We start from the raw sequence: 20771 nt of genomic DNA, 5'->3' as shown, positions 1-20771 counted from the left end.
CCTCGCCCTCTACCAGGCTGAGTGTTTAGGAAGAAAGTAGGGCGATGGGGATGCTGCCATATCCCTGGTTTCTCCGTATTTCCATTCACTTCTCTTTTACATCTTGCAATAGGACGTCTTCGTCCTTTTTTGGTTCTTTCCCCTTGATTCGTTCAAAGACACTGGGATGTGATCTAGGATCCTCTTCTACATCATCTACGACCAACTTGAATTTTGGCAACTTGTTTTCGAAACCAGACGTCACCATGTTCACTCCAAGTGGCTGTGGAAAAGGATTTTCATCCACTGCCATCTTCTTCTTATCATCGAACGTAATTCGTCCTGATCCAATGGCATCCTGTAATACATGGCGAAAAACCAAGCAATTGTTAGTCAAATGTGACCATGCATTATGCCCCTTACAATATTTTTTACCTTTAATTTGTTCAGGATTTGGCAATTTATACTTATCGCTCAACTTTATCTGCTTATCCCTATATAATTTATCAAATATAAGGTCAGCTTTGGTTACATCGAACGAGAATGTTCTAACCTTTATGGGCTCATCTTTGCCCGATGGTCTAGGCTTGGCCATTATGGGACAAGTATACGTATCTCCTTTGACCGATTCGGCCAAACACATTTCGGCCTGATCGTATGACTCGTTGCTGATGGTATGAACGTCAAAATTTGGGTCTTTGTAATAAGTCCCTTTACTAGAATTTTTCATCTGTTCTTCCTCTCTTATCAGTCGTTCACACCTAATCACATTCGTACTCAACTGGAAAAGGTCAGGAAATTCCTTGTCCTGGAATTTCTTTTTTAAATGAAAGCTCAAGCAGCCCTGAGCGATTTTGACAAATTCTTTTTCGGGCAGAGGTACAAAACACTTGCTTCTTGCTGTCTTGAAGTTTTGGAGAAAACTTTCTGCCCATTCGTTTGGCATTTGACGTAGATTCGCCAAATCAGCCAAAGTGACTTCAGACTCAATTTTATAAAACTGAGCGTGGAATAACTGTTCCAATTGTTGCCATGTTTGAAAAGAGTTCGCTGGCAAGTTGATGAACCAGGAGAAGGCTACTCCTGTTAATGAACTAAGGAAAAGCCTCATTTTATGGTAATCGGTTACATCACTACTTTGCAATGTGAATCGCCCTATGTGTTCTAGAGTAGACACCTCTCCTAAACCGGTAAACAGTGAGAATTCTGGCACTTTATACCCTCTAGGCCATGGATATGCTTGGTCTACCCAATCGGGGTATGGCTTTGTGTAAGTCGGCCTAATAACGGGACGCACCCCAAAAGCCATCTGATCCTGTACGATTTTCATAATCTGATTCCTCAACATGACGTTGGGGTCATATGGAATTCCTACAGGTTGGTTAACTGGTTGATTTGCATGAGGCCTGATATTTGGTCCTTGATTGGCAACAAAGTTACCATGATTAGGGCCATATTATTAGCCTGAACATCTACTCTCTCATTAACACGTGGGGTATTCTGTCCATTGTTTAGGACATTATCTCTTACATTTGGATTACCCCAAGTTAGGCGTACCACTACCATTGTTCTGATTTGGCACTGCACCACCCCCTTAGTTTGAGGTAGAGGGACCAAAAAGTAGTTCTACCCCTTGATTCGGATTTAGGACTGAGGGATTATGTCCCACAATTATCCTAGTTTGAAAGTGGTTTACAAGAGGCATAATCGGTTGACATATTTGGCCTACTAACTTATTCATTGTTTCGTTCAAAGTGTTTAGTTGTTTGACCATGTTGTTATAATGTGCATTCCCATTTTGGGTAAATCTTTCCATATTATGAATATTTCGAAGATTTACCTGTTCAACGACATCTTGTGTGAGTTCTCCAAGTAGTGCACGCACGGTTCGAGGACTCAACTCTGTCATTGGTTCGTAACGACTGTTACTGCTCTGAGTCTGTCCATCTGTTCGTGGAGAAGCATGCTGCTCCTCATATCGCTCGATCACAGACTAGACTCCTCCCTGACTTGCTGCTTCCTTATCGGATCTCTGAGGCATATTGTTTCACCTTTTGTATTTTCAACACCAAACACCACTGTCTCACTGGGCGTGCCAAATTGTTTCGCGCGTGTTAGTCGCTAACAATTAAAAGGGATCAGACGATTGTGTAAGGGACAAACCTCTTGAGACAAAGTCCCAAAAAGGGGTGTTCTTTATTGGCGATGACTTTACAATTGGAAATTAAAAACAGAATGCCTCCAAGGGGCGCAAGCACACGAGTTACTGAAAGAAGTGTTTAAATCTAAGCTAAAGAATTTAAAATTATATGTTCTCTGTTCGAGAGTTTTTGATTCGGTCCTTTTCCTCTATGTCTTTTCTTCTTTTTATACTCCTTGGATGATCTCTTTGTGATCAACCACCTAAAAACTGCTTGACCGTTCTACAACTGCCCACTTTCCTCATAATGGCCAACTTGTCATGGAACTGCCTTTTTTAATTGCTGCCATTACTCTTCGTCGTTCAACCGTTTTCGATTGAATTCCTTGAATCGTGGAACGTGATAGGGCTGCTTTAATAACTGCTTTGATAACTACACTTCTTGATAACCACAACACTTTATGTTTGCTAAGACCTTGGGCGACTCGAAGGTTTGGGCGAGAATAGAGTAACAGCTCTGGGCGACTGCATGGCACTCCATTCGCTCAGATTCTGGGCGACTTGCAAACTTGGACGATGGTGTTACCGCGTTCTTGGGCCTTTGGGCCTTCATCTTGAATTGTTTGATTGGGCTTCGTTCTTTGGGCTATCTGATTTGATTGGGCTTCGTTCTTTGGGCTATCTGATTTGGGGATCCTCCAATTGGGCTTCATTCCTTGAGCCGTTCGATTTGGGCTGAATTTTTATGTGTCAGCAGTTTCTTATTCTGGAAAACTTTTTCTCAAAATAAAAAATTAAAAACACATTTGATTTAAAAACTTTAGAAATAGTTTTATGACAATTTGGTGGAGCATGGGAAGAGAGATAGGGAGAATGAGAGGGATATTTGTATTTGGGTAAGTTTTATCATTTATGAGATTTTATTAATTATTTCAATTTGAAAAAATTTTAAGCTCATTTTTCTTATTTTGAGTTTTTTGAGTGTTTTCATTGAAAAAACACTCAAAACATCAAAAAGTTGTTTTGAGTTTTATGTTATAAAATTTTCCTTATTTTCAAAATCACACTTTTGAAAATAGCATACTAAACACGTTTTGAGTGTTTTAAAAAATTGAAAATAACCTCAAAATAACAAACAAAACGTACTCTTAATTGTTTATAGATCGTTTGGCAATGAAATGAATAGTTTTGATTAAATAAGAAAATTGTTTTGAGCCGCTAGATTATGATTGTTGCTAGGGTTTTGGTAGTCCAGATTTTCATTCATTGTAGGCCGAAAATGATTTGGGCTTTTGCCCGTGTTTGAAAGAATATGCTACTTATATATAATACGTGTTTATAACGGTATTCACCTTCCTCACATGGAGGAGGACCCACTTTGGATAAATTATATTTTCCCCCTCCATGTAAGGAGGGTGAACGTCATTATATACACACTGATGTACGTGTAGTATCACCCATGTTTGAATTGGGCCTTAGACTTTTGGATCCAATATCTCGAGTTTAGCTATTACCATAATATTGTATTAAGGGTAATTTTCATATGACCTAAAAAAGTAATGTTTGTTTGGTAAAAAACATTATGAAATTATAAAGAGAAGAGTAATTGGTCTTATGTGTGACTAATAATTGGATAGTAGTTGTGACTTGTGAATCCATAATTGAAATTAATGAATTACTTTTACATCAAATCATAAGTATATTATAATGAAACCCAAACAAGCACGAACCATTTCCCAAAACATTGTCCAACTTTTTTTACTATCAAAATATTGTTTTACTTGTTTAAATTAGAACAATGTTTGATTTTTTTCATAACAAAATTACAACATACGTTAGAGGTTGACATTTTAAATTTAATCGAACAACAAGCGTATCAAAGACATAACATAACCTAATAGTTTTCTCATCAAGCACATTTCGAAGATGTATAGTATTCTTTTTAATGTCAACCATCTCAGTGGTGTGATGCATTCTAATCCGCTTTCTTATTGAGTGTCACGAGCAACAACTCTGATACCAACTACCACTGGGTGGATATCTTTATAGCTCATAAAAGGGCACCATGCGACAATAATTTGCTTTGCTAGACTACCTCATATTCTCATGTCGATCTAGAATAAAAGCCTATTAAAGAAAACTTCACAATAAAATATTCAAATGCATTGAAAATAGCTTGTTCATTGATTAATGAAAGTAGTAAATTACAATTGTTAGTGCAAAGTGCGAACATTGAAAAACTTAACTCAAATACTAACTACCTGTTATAGTAGCTTAAGTAAGAAAAATCTAAGTGACAAGAGTGGGTGTTTAAAAGCTGAGGAATCATAATAAGGCTCCATTTGATTCCTATTTTTCTAAAATGCATTTTTCTCTCTCTTCTTTTCAATCACACATATTTTCATTAAAATAATATTACATGTAAATTATAAAATTTTCCTTATTTTTCATCCACACATTCTCTATCAATCTACTATTCTAAAATTCATTTTTTCATAAAAATGGATGTCAAACACTCTCTAAGTATTTACAAACACCAAGTTCTTTTACGACTGAAATGAAACTACAACTTAAAAGCAATATAACAAAGTACAATCAAAGTTGGATAAACAGTTACTGCAAATGGTCAAGGGACTAAGCATAGTTGCAATGCTTGATACTTTGCCTCGTCTCACTAGTATTGACACTGGTACTAAAGACCTTGGATATTGTCTTGGAACGACTAGCTGGTTTGCTGAGATTCAGCAAGGTCATCAATGGATGAGGTGACACGAGGTGGGACGTGGATAGGCTAACGGCCCATGAGCTCCCCGTGGATGGAAGATCTTAGGTGGTATCTATGCGTGCTCTATGTGGGGGACAAAACATAACATTATATATACAAATTATTGAAATATTTAAATACAAAAATACATCACAACGTTGTAAAAAATTATGTACAAATTGCAATGCATGTGATACGTACTAATATGAATGAAATATTAATTCATTTATATAAATTTTATTTGATTGAGTGCATACGTAATCATGTATAAACAAAACCATCCTAGATGAAGATCTAATCTAAACTTCAATTAAATCGAGCATTTATGTACTCGTGTGAAAGTAATTATAATTATTCAAGAAGTGGTTTTTTTTTTTTTTTTTTTGAAGAATATGTAGTTAAAAAGTATGAAAAAGATAAAAGATATAGAAAAACGTGAAAATATTTTTTTTTAAAAATAAAACAAAAAATAAAAAAATAAAAAAATGATTTTGATATAATAATTTTCAACTAGACGTACATGTCTACTTCTATTTCATCATCATACCTTGTAGTTATCTCAATTTGAAGCATTTTTTTTTTTAACCCAATTATCAAAGGAGACATATATAATAATGATATATTCACGAAGTGAAGTATCATGACATGATAATTAATGATACAACTAATGGGTAGGGACAAACATAAGTGAGAGTGACATTAGAGTGACAAAGGCCCCCAGGGCATATCTCCAAGTGGTAAAAGAGGAGGGTGGAGAAATCCAGCTTTGCTTGAGGCTGCTGCGTCAAGGGTTCGAATCCTGAAATATGGATTTGGCTCTTGGGTAAGTGCAAGTGTACAAGCAGCCTTCCACCCTATACCCTTGGAGGCATAACCTGCGATTTACCTCCCTCATGATGCTCCAGGACAGGGGTGGTGGGGGACCCTTAAGGTTAGGGTTTAACCTCTTTTTTTTTTTGACATTAGAGTGACAAAGGATGGACTCACGGACCAGAGTATCTTGCATTTGAGTTGGATTTCCACCAAGTTAAACCCCACAATCGTAGGTCAATATCATAATGTCAAAGAGGACATCAGTTATTATTTTTGGACCTAGACAACTATAGATTTTCTCGATTTGGACATGCCATGTACCAATATGATAACATCTTTGGAAAATTTCTGCTTTACTAATTGTGACTAAGGACAATTTGACAACAACTCTTAGAAAATTAAAAGTTATCTTTGAAATTTAAAAAAGATATTTTCGAACTTATTTGAACATTTTTTTTTATTTTTTTAATTATCTGAAAAAAAAACTTTTAGAGAAAGTTGATTTAACATAGTTTTTTTTTATAAGAAATAGAAACAAAAATAAAAGAAACCTGGTCGAAAGGACCCTAATTAGATGACTTTCTATCCACTATTTGATCGTTAATGCCATGACTATGATTGGGGGAAGTAAGTAAACTAGATTAATAGTATATAAGTGCACAATCGACTTTCTAAAATATCGAGAATTAGGCTTGTAGACTTGAAATATAAAATAGTAAAATACAGATAGTTGAACAATCAAACACAATCATACACATACTACACCACTTCATATGCACGTGGTTGCCCCCTCTTTCTTTGTAATTCTACGTGCGTGCGCGTACACACACAAACATATATCATCTTATTTCATCTGTTTTCCCAAGGCAAGGAAAAATAGAAGCACTATCCAAAGTTTTGACTAATTAGAGTATTAGATAAAGCCGACCTAAAATAGCTTTATCCAAAAATACTTACATAAGAAGCAAAAATAAAAAGTAAAAGTTCTGTCAAATAGATTCTAACTAAACGCCTTCATTCCCACAATTTGGTTGCTAATACTAGTAATTATAAAATAAAAATAAAAAAGCCATGATTATGATTGGGGGAAGTAAACTAAATTAATCGTGTACCGACAAATGTATTCAAAATTTTAATTATTTCATGACATAATTAAAAAGTATAAACCAAGAATTAATACATAGTCAAAGTCTCATTAATTCCAAATATGCGACCGACTTTCTAGAATTCCAAGAATTGAATTTGTTGTTTGAAAATATCAAACGGAACTGCTATATGTAAACCGGGTGTACAGACCCCCTCACAACAGGGGGGTCCACGATATTTTTATTCGTCGTGGGCCCCCTTGTTGTGAGAGGGTCTTCCGGTGTACAAATAAATTTATCCAATATCAAATACTAATAATTGAACAATCAAACACGCTCACATATTACACAGTCTACACCACTACGTATGAATGTCCGAGTCGAGGAGTCTTTTAACCATACAGGCTTAATCTATAGAAGCAGCTTCAGAGCATTATCCAAAGATGCTTCTTTACTTAGCATTTTTCCCTATTCAATCAAACACCTTTGGAACAAAGCTTAGGGCATCACAAAAAAGTCATTCAAAGAGATTCCAAACTTGAATTCCCGAGCTTTGCTTTAGGTTCATTTGCATCTCCTTTATATAATTTATTGCGCCATTTGAAATCAAGTCTTTATTTTTTAAATAGAGTGGATTAAATATTATTGAATAATATTTTTTAAAAATTAAAATCTTTATTTATTATTATCTTCTAATCTAATTTTGTCACATAGAAAATATGCACTAGAGAACAAGCACGGATAATTCAAATCTATCTTTAGGTCTATATTGAATAGCCTGTTTATACCTTCTATTGAGATCCTTCGCTTAAAATTTTTAAAAAATCTCTAATTCACATACCCTGTACTTAAATATGTGTTTTTCACTTTAATATAGAGAGAGAGCTCAAAAATAATTTGACAATACTTAAATATGTCTTTTTAATGGTACATATTGAGAGTCTCGTTTGACAATATTTTTGAAAAGTTAAAAAGTTATTTTTGAAATTAAGAATCAAGTTTTGAATTTATTTAAATATTTTACGGAAATGTTTAGCTTGACTAGAAGAGTAGTTTCCTTAAAAAAGATTTTCCACGGGAAGTAAAATCAAAATTAGAAATCATGTCAATGAGCCCCACTCTTATACAATGTTATAATCTATTTGTATTACGAAATTTCGTGTGACTTATGGCCTAGATGGAGCATTATAAGTGAGAAAAGAGACTTAGAACCTTTTTGGTATAACTTTTGTTTTGGAATTTGCTTTCTATTGAAGAGTTTTCGAAGGAAGTTACATTAATATTTGTTTGAAAACAACTGTTTATGAGTTTTCTATTTCAAAAATAGAAAACCGAACTCAATTTTTATTGTATATATTTTATTACAAATCAATGAATCAAATCAAAAAAAAATTATAAATAATAATAAAATTAAATTTTAAAAAAAAATCAACTTTTAGTTTGGACTTTTGTCAATAAATTTATTACACGACATTTCATATGATGATTGATAACTTGTACTTGTTGAATATTTGATGTTTATTTTTTTATTTAAATATATACTACTAACTTATGGATATGATAATAGATTTTAATTTGCATTTATCAGTTAAAAATTTAAGTAATGGAATCAAAACCAAACCAAACCAAAAATGAATGGTTCGGTCTGAGAAAAGAGACTTAGAACCTTTTTGGTATGACTTTTGTTTTGGAATTTGCTTTCTATTGAAGAGTTTTCGAAGGAAGTTACATTAATATTTGTTTGAAAACAATTGTTTATGAGTTTTCTATTTCGAAAATAGAAAACCGAACTCAATTTTTATTTTATATATTTTATTACAAATCAATGAATCAAATAAAAAATAATAATAATAAAATTAAATTAAAAAAAAAATCAACTATTAGTTTGGACTTTTGTTAGTAAATTTATTACACGACATTTCATATGATGATTGATAACTTGTACTTGTTGAATATTTGATGTTTATTTTTTTATTTAAATATATACTACTAACTTATGGATATGGTAATAGATTTTAATTTGCATTTATCAGTTAAAAATTTAAGTAATGGAATCAAAACCAAACCAAACCAAAAATGAATGGTTCGGTTCTCGTTTTGTCACATATCATAAAAATCATTAGCTCCATTTGATACTCGTTAGTTCATGTTTGGATTCAATTATCTTGAAACAAGAACCCAATAATACTATGTTCACCCCTACTTAACTACTGAAGGATTGTACAATTCAATTGACAAGACAAACATAACAAAATCTTGCATATAATATTTTTCTAATTAAGGCAACTAGCTACAAAATAATTGACACTGTAATTTTATACAATGATTCTTACTTATCTAATACACAACGAAAAATGATGTACTATACTTCTATTAGATGACAATCCAGCAAAAAAACAACCAACTTTTCTTGTTTCATGGCTTTTAGAAGTGGCTGATGGACTTGAGCACTTGTGGGAAAAAAATACAAATGAAGATTTTAATTTGCATTTATCAGTTAAAAATTTAAGTAATGGAATCAAAACCAAACCAAACCAAAAATGAATGGTTCGGTTCTCGTTTTGTCACATATCATAAAAATCATTAGCTCCATTTGATACTCGTTAGTTCATGTTTGGATTCAATTATCTTGAAACAAGAACCCAATAATACTATGTTCACCCCTACTTAACTACTGAAGGATTGTACAATTCAATTGACAAGACAAACATAACAAAATCTTGCATATAATATTTTTCTAATTAAGGCAACTAGCTACAAAATAATTGACACTGTAATTTTATACAATGATTCTTACTTATCTAATACACAACGAAAAATGATATACTATACTTCTATTAGATGACAATCCAGCAAAAAAAACAACCAACTTTTCTTGTTTCATGGCTTTTAGAAGTGGCTGATGGACTTGAGCACTTGTGGGAAAAAAATACAAATGAAACAAGGATGTGATGACACCACAAGAGACATCTAATCCTGACCAGGTTCCACGACACACTGACTTAATGCAATCAACATCAATTGATGTAATTCAGCCCCCACGGGCATCAATTTTTAAAAATCGTACTTTTTTTACTAATATCTATTTTCAGTCGTTCTTTTTATGGGATTAGCAATTTTTATTAACTTTTGAATTACGTATTTTATCAATTTTTATCAAAATCTACTGAAAATTTGATGAATTTTTAACCAAACCAAACAGGGACTTAATCATCTAGAGGAGTGAAATCAAATAAAAAAAAAACGATTGTTAATAAGTAACGACTCAAATAATTACATGTAGTGGTCTCAAAGTCGGTCGAGCGGTCGACGTAGAAGACTTTGAATTGCCATGCGTGTTCTTTTTATCCAACAAAACTTGCTCTAATCTAGTTAAGCATGCTTAATTCAATATGAGGGTTAAGATATAAGGTAAGATTAGTATATGCAAGATGAAAATAACCCTTCAAGAATTGAAGCCCCTACACCAACTGGACAAGACACAAGACACCTCAAAAGTTCACCTCATATAATATAGTCTGCCTTTTGCCACGAGAGTTTCCAAAGCTTAATGGAACTTCTTACTCAGAATAAAAGAGCACACTTTTCCATGCACATATGAGTCATGAATTTCTCTCTTTTTTGAGTCTTTGGTTTTTTTTCTGAGGGACGTGGGGGTGGGGGTGAGGTGTTTCATATATTTATCTTTACTTTCTGTACAAGTGGAAGATCAAAAGCAAAGATTTCTGACCTCTACTTTTACTTTTTCAGCTCTCTTTAAGACTATTCCATCTTCTAATAAAGCTCAAATCCACATTACATATATGAAGGGGAAAGAGGAATAAAGCAGAAAAAAAAATATAAATAAAAAGTATGCCCTGCAATTTGTTTCTTCCATGCAATCTATACATAAAACATAATTTTATATATATCATACTTTAAAAAAAAATTGTGATGATGTGTTAATTATCATAATCTTTGAACTCTTTACATCCACTTTTATGCTGCAGGCACATGTCTCCAACTGTGGGAATTGCAATTGGAACCAGAAAAAATGCACAGAATACATAAATTTATACACAACACATGCAACAAAGTACTACATTTTTTAACTGCTAGCTGCACACGTGCCATGCAAAATGTACCAAGATTGAGGGATCATAAACAGGATTTATGGTGCACTTCTACTAGAGCACGGGGGTGGTTCAGTTCGATTCCGGTTCCACAAGAACCAAAACACAACCGAATTGAAAATCAATGATTCTTTGATTAAAGAATCGAACCGAAATCATTCGGTTCCTTTTGTAATATTGGAACCGAAGGTTTGGTCCGGTTCTAGAACCAAATTTTTGAAAAAGAAAAAGTTAATTAAAAAAAATGACAAGGAATAATTACTTGATCGGGTCATCAAGAATTTTAAAAAACCCTTAAAAAATAAATAAATAGAAATGGTTCTAGTGATTCCCGTTCTCGATTCTAGATCAAGAATCAAAACTGATTGATTCTAAGTTCTAAGAATCAGAACCAGTTGATAACATATTTACTTAGAAACGAGAATCATTAGAACCATTCCAATTGATTTGGCTCAATTTAGAGTTGATTCTGATTTGGTTCTATGGCTCCAGTTCTTTTTGTCTACCCCTTCTCCTCATCAAAACCCAAAATTTTTAGTAGATGCAAAAGTATCCATTTCCCAAAATCTTTTTCTTGAATTTAATATTGTGGTTATGAATGAACTGCAAATAGAAAAGTATGCTGCACAAATTTTTGTTCTTATCTATAGACTCCACTGACTATGTAACTTTTAATTTTCGAAAAGGTTACCTCGAAACTACTATCATGCATAATGGGCAGAAAATTTTCGTTGGCTGCAAACTGGTCCCCAACAATTTTCAAATAAGCACTACTTTGGTTCCTAGGAATTGATGAAAAAAGAAAAAAGATAAGTAAACATGTATTACTCTTGGGTCGATGAGACGGACCCTTTTCGTCATTTCGTAAAACGTCCAAAGATTCATTACAGTTAGAATCTTTGCACCAACGAATGACCACGTAAGTTCATACAAAATTGTTTCTTATAGTCATTATTGTTAATTATTTTTGGGTCAATGAGACAAGATATCTTTGTAAATAGTGGCATATATTGATTACTACCAACTTTGTCTCTTTAATTTACTTAGCCAAAATTCAGAATCCATTGTATCATTTAATTTCATCATCTCACACTAAAGTAAAGGCCACTCTATGATTAAAGCTAAAGGGTATTTCTGTCATATGAGAAAAGAGAGGACATGAACAACTTTACTTTTGTCCACCTAATCTGAACTTCAAATTTCTGTTATCCAACGGCTGTTTTTCAATTAACTATAAACCTTCTTTATCCCCCCCTTCTCTTTTCCTCTCTTTGCTTTGTAATGTTTATGGTCAGGTCAAGATCATAATTTAAATAAATAAAGTTGTCCCTTTTTATCAATTTAAACTTTACGAGTGATCTCAACTATCACAAACCGCAAGTTTGGCCCCAATGTTCAGCTCTTCGAGGCAGTCATCTCCTCATTCTTATGTTGGCTACTCGAAATAACTGGCGGCACAGAGGCACGCTTGTGGATAGGATGCTAGACAATATGTGCAAATGATACATCATTAGTGCACTTTTCGAGAATATAGACCATGCACTTGGCTGTTGGCGAGAGAAGCACTCCCGTTTAAAACAAGATTTGCACCAAATTTGATGATCTTTGATGCCTTCAGGGCTGAAGCAAAAAGGGAAAGCAGAGGGCGAGAAAAGGAGGGATTATCATCTTTCTTGAACTTGAAGACTCTTTTATCACAAGATGACTGATTCTTTAAACCAGTACACAATTGAAGTTTTTCAGATTCCTTCAACTTTTCATTCCTTTTCCGGGAAATTCAAAATCAACCAGTCTCTTAAAATCCCTTGTTTGTTCTTCCACTCCTTCCAAACTCACTTTCCATGAAAATTTTCCAGTAAAATATGGCGCCCTTCTTTGTTTTAATATTAACACTCTTCTCACTTGTGGGTACTTGTTTTTCTTCCTCTCTCATTTCTGATTTTCATGCTCTGATTTCGCTCAAACAAGGGTTTCGATTCGAGTCTAATCCGGCCATAAGTTCTTGGAATTCTTCTAATCCAACCTCAATCTGTTCATGGGCTGGAATCAAATGCTTCCAAGGACGAGTAATCTCGCTTAATGTATCGAACTTGGCTCTTTATGGCTCTGTTTCGCCTGAAATTTCCAGGCTTGAAAGCCTAATGGAGCTTTTCATTGATGGGAACAATTTCACTGGTGAAATTAATATTGAAAATATGGGAAATCTTCAGTTTCTTAACATTTCGAACAACCAGTTTAGTGGAAACCTGGATTGGAATTACTCTAGTCTGGCCAATTTGGAGGTGTTTGATGCATATAACAACAACTTTTCTGCTTTGCTTCCTGTGGGAATACTGGATTTGAAGAATCTCAAGCACCTGGACTTGGGAGGAAATTACTTCTTTGGAGAAATCCCGGTGAATTATGGGAATATGATTGGATTAGAATACTTGTACCTGGCTGGAAATGATCTTCAGGGAAAAATTCCTCCAGAATTGGGCAATCTAACTAACTTAAGGGAGATTTACTTGGGCTATTACAATGTTTTTAAGGGTGGAATTCCAAGGGAATTTGGCAAGCTGGTGAATCTTGTTCATATGGATCTTTCAAGATGTGAATTGGATGGTTCAATCCCTCCTGAATTGGGGAATTTGAAGTCACTGGACACAATTTTTCTGCATTGGAATAGACTATCCGGTTTAATCCCCAAGGAATTAGGCAACTTAACATGCCTGGTAAATCTTGATCTTTCTCTTAATGCACTCACTGGTGAAATCCCATATGAGATGATCAATCTCAAACGACTCAGGCTTTTAAATCTGTTCTTGAACAAATTACATGGGTCGATACCAGATTTTGTTGCTGAATATCCTCAATTGGAAGTTCTTGAGCTCTGGACGAACAATTTCACAGGCACTATCCCGGCAAATCTTGGCCTAAATCAGAATCTGCAGGACTTGGATTTGTCTTCGAACAAGCTCACTGGTACCATTCCTAAAGGCGTTTGTGCCTCAAAACAGCTTAGAGCACTAATTCTGTATCAAAATTTTCTTTTTGGTTCAATACCAGAGGACTTGGGCACATGTTCAAGTCTTGTTAGGGTGAGGCTGGGGCAAAACTACTTGAACGGTAGCATTCCAAATGGGTTCATTTACTTGCCGGAGCTAAACTTTATTGAATTGCAGAACAATATGTTGTCGGGGACCTTGTCTGAACGTGCTAATTCTTCGTCGAAACCAACTAAACTAGGTCAAATGAATCTGTCCAACAATCAACTTTCAGGATTTTTGCCATTTTCTCTTTCAAATCTGTCTTCCCTTCAAATCCTTTTGCTTAGTGGAAACAATTTCTCTGGTCCAATCCCGCCTTCTATCGGTGAACTTCACCAAGCTCTAAAGCTTGATCTTAGCAGAAATTTTCTTGCTGGCAGAATCCCACCTGAAATTGGTAATTGTGTTCATCTGATTTATTTGGACTTGAGCCAGAACAGTCTATCCGGCTCAATTCCACCAGAAATATGCGATATTCGAATCCTGAATTATTTGAACCTATCGAGAAACCACTTGAATGATACCATTCCGAATTCAGTCGGTTCAATGAAGAGTCTAACAACAGCTGATTTTTCGTTCAATGATCTCTCCGGTAAGCTACCTGAATCGGGCGAATTTTCAGTCTTCAATGCATCTTCCTTCGCGGGCAATCCTCGACTCTGTGGATCCTTATTACACAATCCTTGCAATGTCACAGCACTCACTAGTAAACCGGGAAAGTCCCACGGTGCATTCAAGCTAATATTCTCCCTTGGGCTTCTAATGTGTTCTGTAGTCTTCACAGCTGCAGCTATAATCAAGGCTAAGTCATTCAAGAAAAATGCCTCTGAATCTTGGAAAATGAGCGCATTCCAAAAGCTCGACTTCACAGTTTCCGATGTCCTTGAATGCGTAAAAGATGGCAACATGATCGGTCGAGGCGGTGGTGGAATCGTCTTCCACGGCAAAATGCCCAACGGAGTCGAAGTCGCAGTCAAAAAACTCTTAGGATTTAACGGCATTAAGAGTCATGATCATGGATTTCGAGCTGAAATTCGAACACTAGGAAACATTCGACACAGAAACATTGTAAGACTCCTCGCATTCTGTTCCAGCAAGGACACAAACCTTCTTGTGTACGAATACATGAGAAATGGAAGCTTAGGAGAGGCATTGCATGGGAAAAAAGGTGGATTCTTAAGCTGGAATATTAGGTACAAGATTGCATTGGATGCTGCAAAGGGATTGTGCTATTTACATCATGATTGCTCCCCATTGATCCTGCACAGAGATGTCAAATCCAATAATATTTTGTTGGATTCCAGTTTTGAAGCTCATGTTGCAGATTTTGGGCTTGCGAAGTTCCTGGTGGACGAGGGAGCCTCCCAGTGCATGTCAGCAATTGCAGGGTCTTATGGCTACATTGCACCAGGTATGTACATTGTACCTTAATCTGTGTTAACATTGTTTTCAGCTATTTTATCATCCTGTCTGGCTGCAGTTATTTCTTTTCTTGAGTTTGACAACAATTTTAACAGTCAACGAAGAAATCCATGGCCGTACCATCAGTTATATTTCATTTCAACAACTAGATTTGACTTGACGCGGTTGTAAGAAAATTTAAGGCTGCTATAAATATCAAATGTAGCATTAGAGAATTATAAATCAACTCTTGTTCATAAAAAACCAACCAACTTGTCCAAATTTTTAAGCAGAATTATGCCTTGTTCGGACAATTTTTCACATTTAAATTTTGTGTTAGATATACTGATACCCCACCCCATTTTCTAAAAACTCATTTTCGATCATCTCTTCTTTCAATAAATCCAAAATTTCACTTACTTTTTAACCACGCATCTCCAAAAGATTATTATTTCAAGCTTATTTTCATTAAAAAAATAAGTAGTTGAAAAATAGCCTATTTTAGAAGAGTTAGGACTAGTTTGGTAGGACTTTTGAAAAATCAGAAAGTGCTTTTGAGATTAAGAAGTTGTTTTTGAACATGATTAAATAATTTTTTGAAAGTATTTTATCTTATTAAAAGAGTCAAGGGCAGCACTTGATAGCTAACATAACAGCGTCGAGTGTCGTGAAAGCCAACAGACATGCAAATCATTTTACATTTTGTTTTGTAACATATTTAAATAAATTGATTTTATTTTTTTTAACTAAAGTAAAGGTTTAAAATAAGATTTTTTTTTTTTTTAATTTAGAATATGCATACACGTTGAAAGTTGATGAAAAGAGCGACGTTTATAGCTTTGGAATAGTCCTTCTAGAGCTCATAACGGGGAGACGTCCTGTGGGCGAATTTGGAGAAGGCGTGGATATCGTAAGTTGGATCAAACAAGCAACAAATTGTCGAAGAGAACAAGTTACCGATATCATCGATTCAAGGTTAACCGCAGTGCCTCGTGAAGAAGCCATGCATTTATTTTTCATTGCAATGCTTTGTATTCAAGAAAATAGTGTTGAAAGGCCAGCAATGAGAGAGGTGGTTCAAATACTTTCAGAATTTCCCCGTTCGCCAGAATTTCAATCCTCGTCTTCCATCGTCTATCAGCAATCGAAGAAGAAACCCTGAGAAATTAAATGAGAATATGTGCCGTAAAAGTTATTTCTTGGTTTGAAATAATTTTTCTTTAATATATATATGTTTATCCAGTGATGTTTTAACACTTGTTGCAAGCTTTCCTTTTGTTTTAGATTTTGGAATTATTTTCTTTTTTTTTTTTTTCAGGAATATTATGAGATTTTGTGACCTAACAGAAGTTAGGAAAATAACTCTTGTAAGCAATTATTGCAAAATTGCATTAAAGTTTTCCTTAAAAGCTTGGCGTTCTCTTTGCGTCTCTATTTTATATTTTCAGTTTTGAAATCATTTTCCATTTTCTGTTTTGAGGCCTCATTTTGAGATTATGAAAAACACGTTTGGTTTGTCATTCTAAAAAACAATTTCTCAAAATGAAAAATTAGAAAACGTGTTTGGTTCAAAAAAATTTGAAAACTCCCATTCCGGTTCTCTCTTTCACTCTCAATACCCCCACCTCCAAAACACCACTTTCCGGCCACCATGGCTACCGGAACATAGCACCAACTTGAAGCCCACAATGTCATCTACACACCCGACCCAATAGCTGGCCCTAACTCCGGCCGAACATGCTAGAATTTCTGCTCAAAAGAGGCCAGTCGCGAGCTATTAGAACAGCCAAAAACTCCCATTCCGACGACGATTTCTGCATGAATTGATGAAATTAAAGTGTTACCCATGACTGTAGGGACATACTCAATACTCGACTGTCGCCAATCGACTGATGCCAATCACTAGAAACACGAATTGAAGCATGCATGTTTGGTTCGCGACTGCCATGTTTGATTGATTCACATTAGAACGAATTGGTGCATTATTGGTTGATGTTAGAACATGATATTGATCGCCTGGATGAGGGCTATCAAGTGTTGGTGGTGCGCGACCTTGGGCGTCATTGGAGATGGATATTCCAGCGGAAAAGGGGTTGCGACATTCATTTTTTGGGCTGGATTTTCTGTTGCTTCGTGTTGATTTGTGGCTGGTGGTTGGTTGGAGATTATAGAGGGGAAGGAAGCGAGGCTGATGGTGGTTGCATCCGGTGGTTTGGCAGCCGAAAGGTGGTGGTTTGGTGGTCGGAAAAGTGAGTAGAAGGAGAGAGCCCAGAGAGGAACGATGGAGATGAACAGCGAAGAGGAAATGTTGCGTTTCATATGATGATTGATAACTTGTACTTGTTGAATATTTGATGTTTATTTTTTTATTTAAATATATACTACTAACTTATGGATATGGTAATAGATTTTAATTTGCATTTATCAGTTAAAAATTTAAGTAATGGAATCAAAACCAAACCAAACCAAAAATGAATGGTTCGGTTCTCGTTTTGTCACATATCATAAAAATCATTAGCTCCATTTGATACTCGTTAGTTCATGTTTGGATTCAATTATCTTGAAACAAGAACCCAATAATACTATGTTCACCCCTACTTAACTACTGAAGGATTGTACAATTCAATTGACAAGACAAACATAACAAAATCTTGCATATAATATTTTTCTAATTAAGGCAACTAGCTACAAAATAATTGACACTGTAATTTTATACAATGATTCTTACTTATCTAATACACAACGAAAAATGATATACTATACTTCTATTAGATGACAATCCAGCAAAAAAAACAACCAACTTTTCTTGTTTCATGGCTTTTAGAAGTGGCTGATGGACTTGAGCACTTGTGGGAAAAAAATACAAATGAAACAAGGATGTGATGACACCACAAGAGACATCTAATCCTGACCAGGTTCCACGACACACTGACTTAATGCAATCAACATCAATTGATGTAATTCAGCCCCCACGGGCATCAATTTTTAAAAATCGTATTTTTTTTACTAATATCTATTTTCAATCGTTCTTTTTATGAAATTCGCAATTTTTATTAATTTTTGAATTACTTATTTCATCAATTTTTATCAAAATGTATTGAAAATTTAATGAATTTTTAACCAAACCAAACAGGGACTTAATCATCTAGAGGAGTGAAATCAAATAAAAAATAAAAAGATTGTTAATAAGTAACGACTCAAATAATTACATGTAGTGGTCTCAAAGTCGGTCGACCGGTCGACATAGAAGACTTTGAATTGCCATGCGTGTTCTTTTTATCCAACAAAACTTGCTATAATCTAGTTAAGCGTGCTTAATTCAATATGAGGGTTAACATATAAGGTAAGATTAGTATAGGCAAGATACAGACACAAAGTTCACCTCATATAATATAGTCTGCCTTCTGCCACGAGTTTTCAAAGCTTAATGGAACTTCTTACTCAGAATACAAGAGCACACTTTTCCATGCACATATGAGTCATGAATTTCTCTCTTTTTTGAGTCTTTGGTTTTTTTTCTGAGGGACGTGGGGGTGGGGGTGAGGTGTTTCATATATTTATCTTTACTTTCTGTACAAGTGGAAGATCAAAAGCAAAGATTTATTACCTCTACTTTTACTTTTTCAGCTCTCTTTAAGACTATTCCATCTTCTAATAAAGCACAAATCCACATTACATATATAGGAAGGTGAAAGAGGAATAAAGCAGAAAAAAAATATATAAATAAAAAGTATGCCCTGCAATTTGTTTCTTCCATGCAATCTATACATAAAACATAATTTTATATATATTATACTTTAAAAAAACATTGTGATGATGTATTAATTATCATAATCTTTGAACCCTTTACATCCACTTTTATGCTACAGGCACATGTCTCCAACTGTGGGAATTGCAATTGGAACCAGAAAAAATGCACAGAATACATAAATTTATACACAACACATGCNTGAAATAATTTTTCTTTAATATATATATGTTTATCCAGTGATGTTTTAACACTTGTTGCAAGCTTTCCTTTTGTTTTAGATTTTGGAATTATTTTCTTTTTTTTTTTTTTCAGGAATATTATGAGATTTTGTGACCTAACAGAAGTTAGGAAAATAACTCTTGTAAGCAATTATTGCAAAATTGCATTAAAGTTTTCCTTAAAAGCTTGGCGTTCTCTTTGCGTCTCTATTTTATATTTTCAGTTTTGAAATCATTTTCCATTTTCTGTTTTGAGGCCTCATTTTGAGATTATGAAAAACACGTTTGGTTTGTCATTCTAAAAAACAATTTCTCAAAATGAAAAATTAGAAAACGTGTTTGGTTCAAAAAAATTTGAAAACTCCCATTCCGGTTCTCTCTTTCACTCTCAATACCCCCACCTCCAAAACACCACTTTCCGGCCACCATGGCTACCGGAACATAGCACCAACTTGAAGCCCACAATGTCATCTACACACCCGACCCAATAGCTGGCCCTAACTCCGGCCGAACATGCTAGAATTTCTGCTCAAAAGAGGCCAGTCGCGAGCTATTAGAACAGCCAAAAACTCCCATTCCGACGACGATTTCTGCATGAATTGATGAAATTAAAGTGTTACCCATGACTGTAGGGACATACTCAATACTCGACTGTCGCCAATCGACTGATGCCAATCACTAGAAACACGAATTGAAGCATGCATGTTTGGTTCGCGACTGCCATGTTTGATTGATTCACATTAGAACGAATTGGTGCATTATTGGTTGATGTTAGAACATGATATTGATCGCCTGGATGAGGGCTATCAAGTGTTGGTGGTGCGCGACCTTGGGCGTCATTGGAGATGGATATTCCAGCGGAAAAGGGGTTGCGACATTCATTTTTTGGGCTGGATTTTCTGTTGCTTCGTGTTGATTTGTGGCTGGTGGTTGGTTGGAGATTATAGAGGGGAAGGAAGCGAGGCTGATGGTGGTTGCATCCGGTGGTTTGGCAGCCGAAAGGTGGTGGTTTGGTGGTCGGAAAAGTGAGTAGAAGGAGAGAGCCCAGAGAGGAACGGTGGAGATGAACAGCGAAGAGGAAATGTCGCGTTTTGAGTGTTTTCCATGTTTTGGCTATTTTCAACTGAAAACACTGAAAATGCCAAAAAGTCATTTTGGGTTTTCTTTATTAAATTTAAGGACTAAAAAAGAAACTTTTTATTATATAAAGGGTTGGTTGTTAAATTTTTCCAAGGATATTTTGGGTAGTCTCAAATTTCTAAAAAAGTCAAAGGCCATTTTGGAAAAGGTTATATACCATTTAGGCCATTTTCATGTATATCCCCCCTATTTTCACTCCTTTTGCTGTTTGTTTTCAAATTTGTGCACATTAGGCGCAGAACTTTATACAATGTAGAGTTCGGTGTTGATTTTTTTATTTTCTGACTTCCCCATGAAGTTAATTTATAAAATTGCTTCGAATTTCTTCATGCTTCTTGG

At 34.9% G+C, this 20771-nt stretch overlaps 1 protein-coding gene across 1 annotated transcript; it reads left to right on the top strand.

The window, feature by feature from the left end:
- Positions 1–12243: 12243 nt before the first annotated feature.
- Positions 12244–16752, top strand: LOC111381865 (leucine-rich repeat receptor-like serine/threonine-protein kinase BAM3). The gene is made up of 2 exons (XM_023005713.1): positions 12244–15333; positions 16115–16752. Exons 1-2 carry the CDS (start codon positions 12756–12758, stop codon positions 16483–16485), a joined length of 2949 nt encoding a protein of 982 aa, XP_022861481.1. The 5' UTR covers positions 12244–12755; the 3' UTR covers positions 16486–16752.
- The last annotated feature ends 4019 nt before the right edge of the window (positions 16753–20771 follow it).

Source organism: Olea europaea, chromosome 3, assembly GCF_002742605.1.
Source record: "Olea europaea var. sylvestris chromosome 3, O_europaea_v1, whole genome shotgun sequence".
Classification (NCBI taxonomy): Eukaryota; Viridiplantae; Streptophyta; class Magnoliopsida; order Lamiales; family Oleaceae; genus Olea; species Olea europaea.
The sequence above is the reverse complement of the archived record's forward strand: the minus strand, read 5'-3'. Positions and strand labels throughout refer to the sequence as shown.

Coding starts and splice junctions, on each gene's coding strand:
- LOC111381865 (XM_023005713.1), top strand. CDS start 12,756: ATGGCGCCCTTCTTTGTTTTAATATTAACACTCTTCTCACTTGTGGGT. Junction 15,334..16,114: donor TTATGGCTACATTGCACCAG/GTATGTACATTG, acceptor TTTTTAATTTAG/AATATGCATACACGTTGAAA.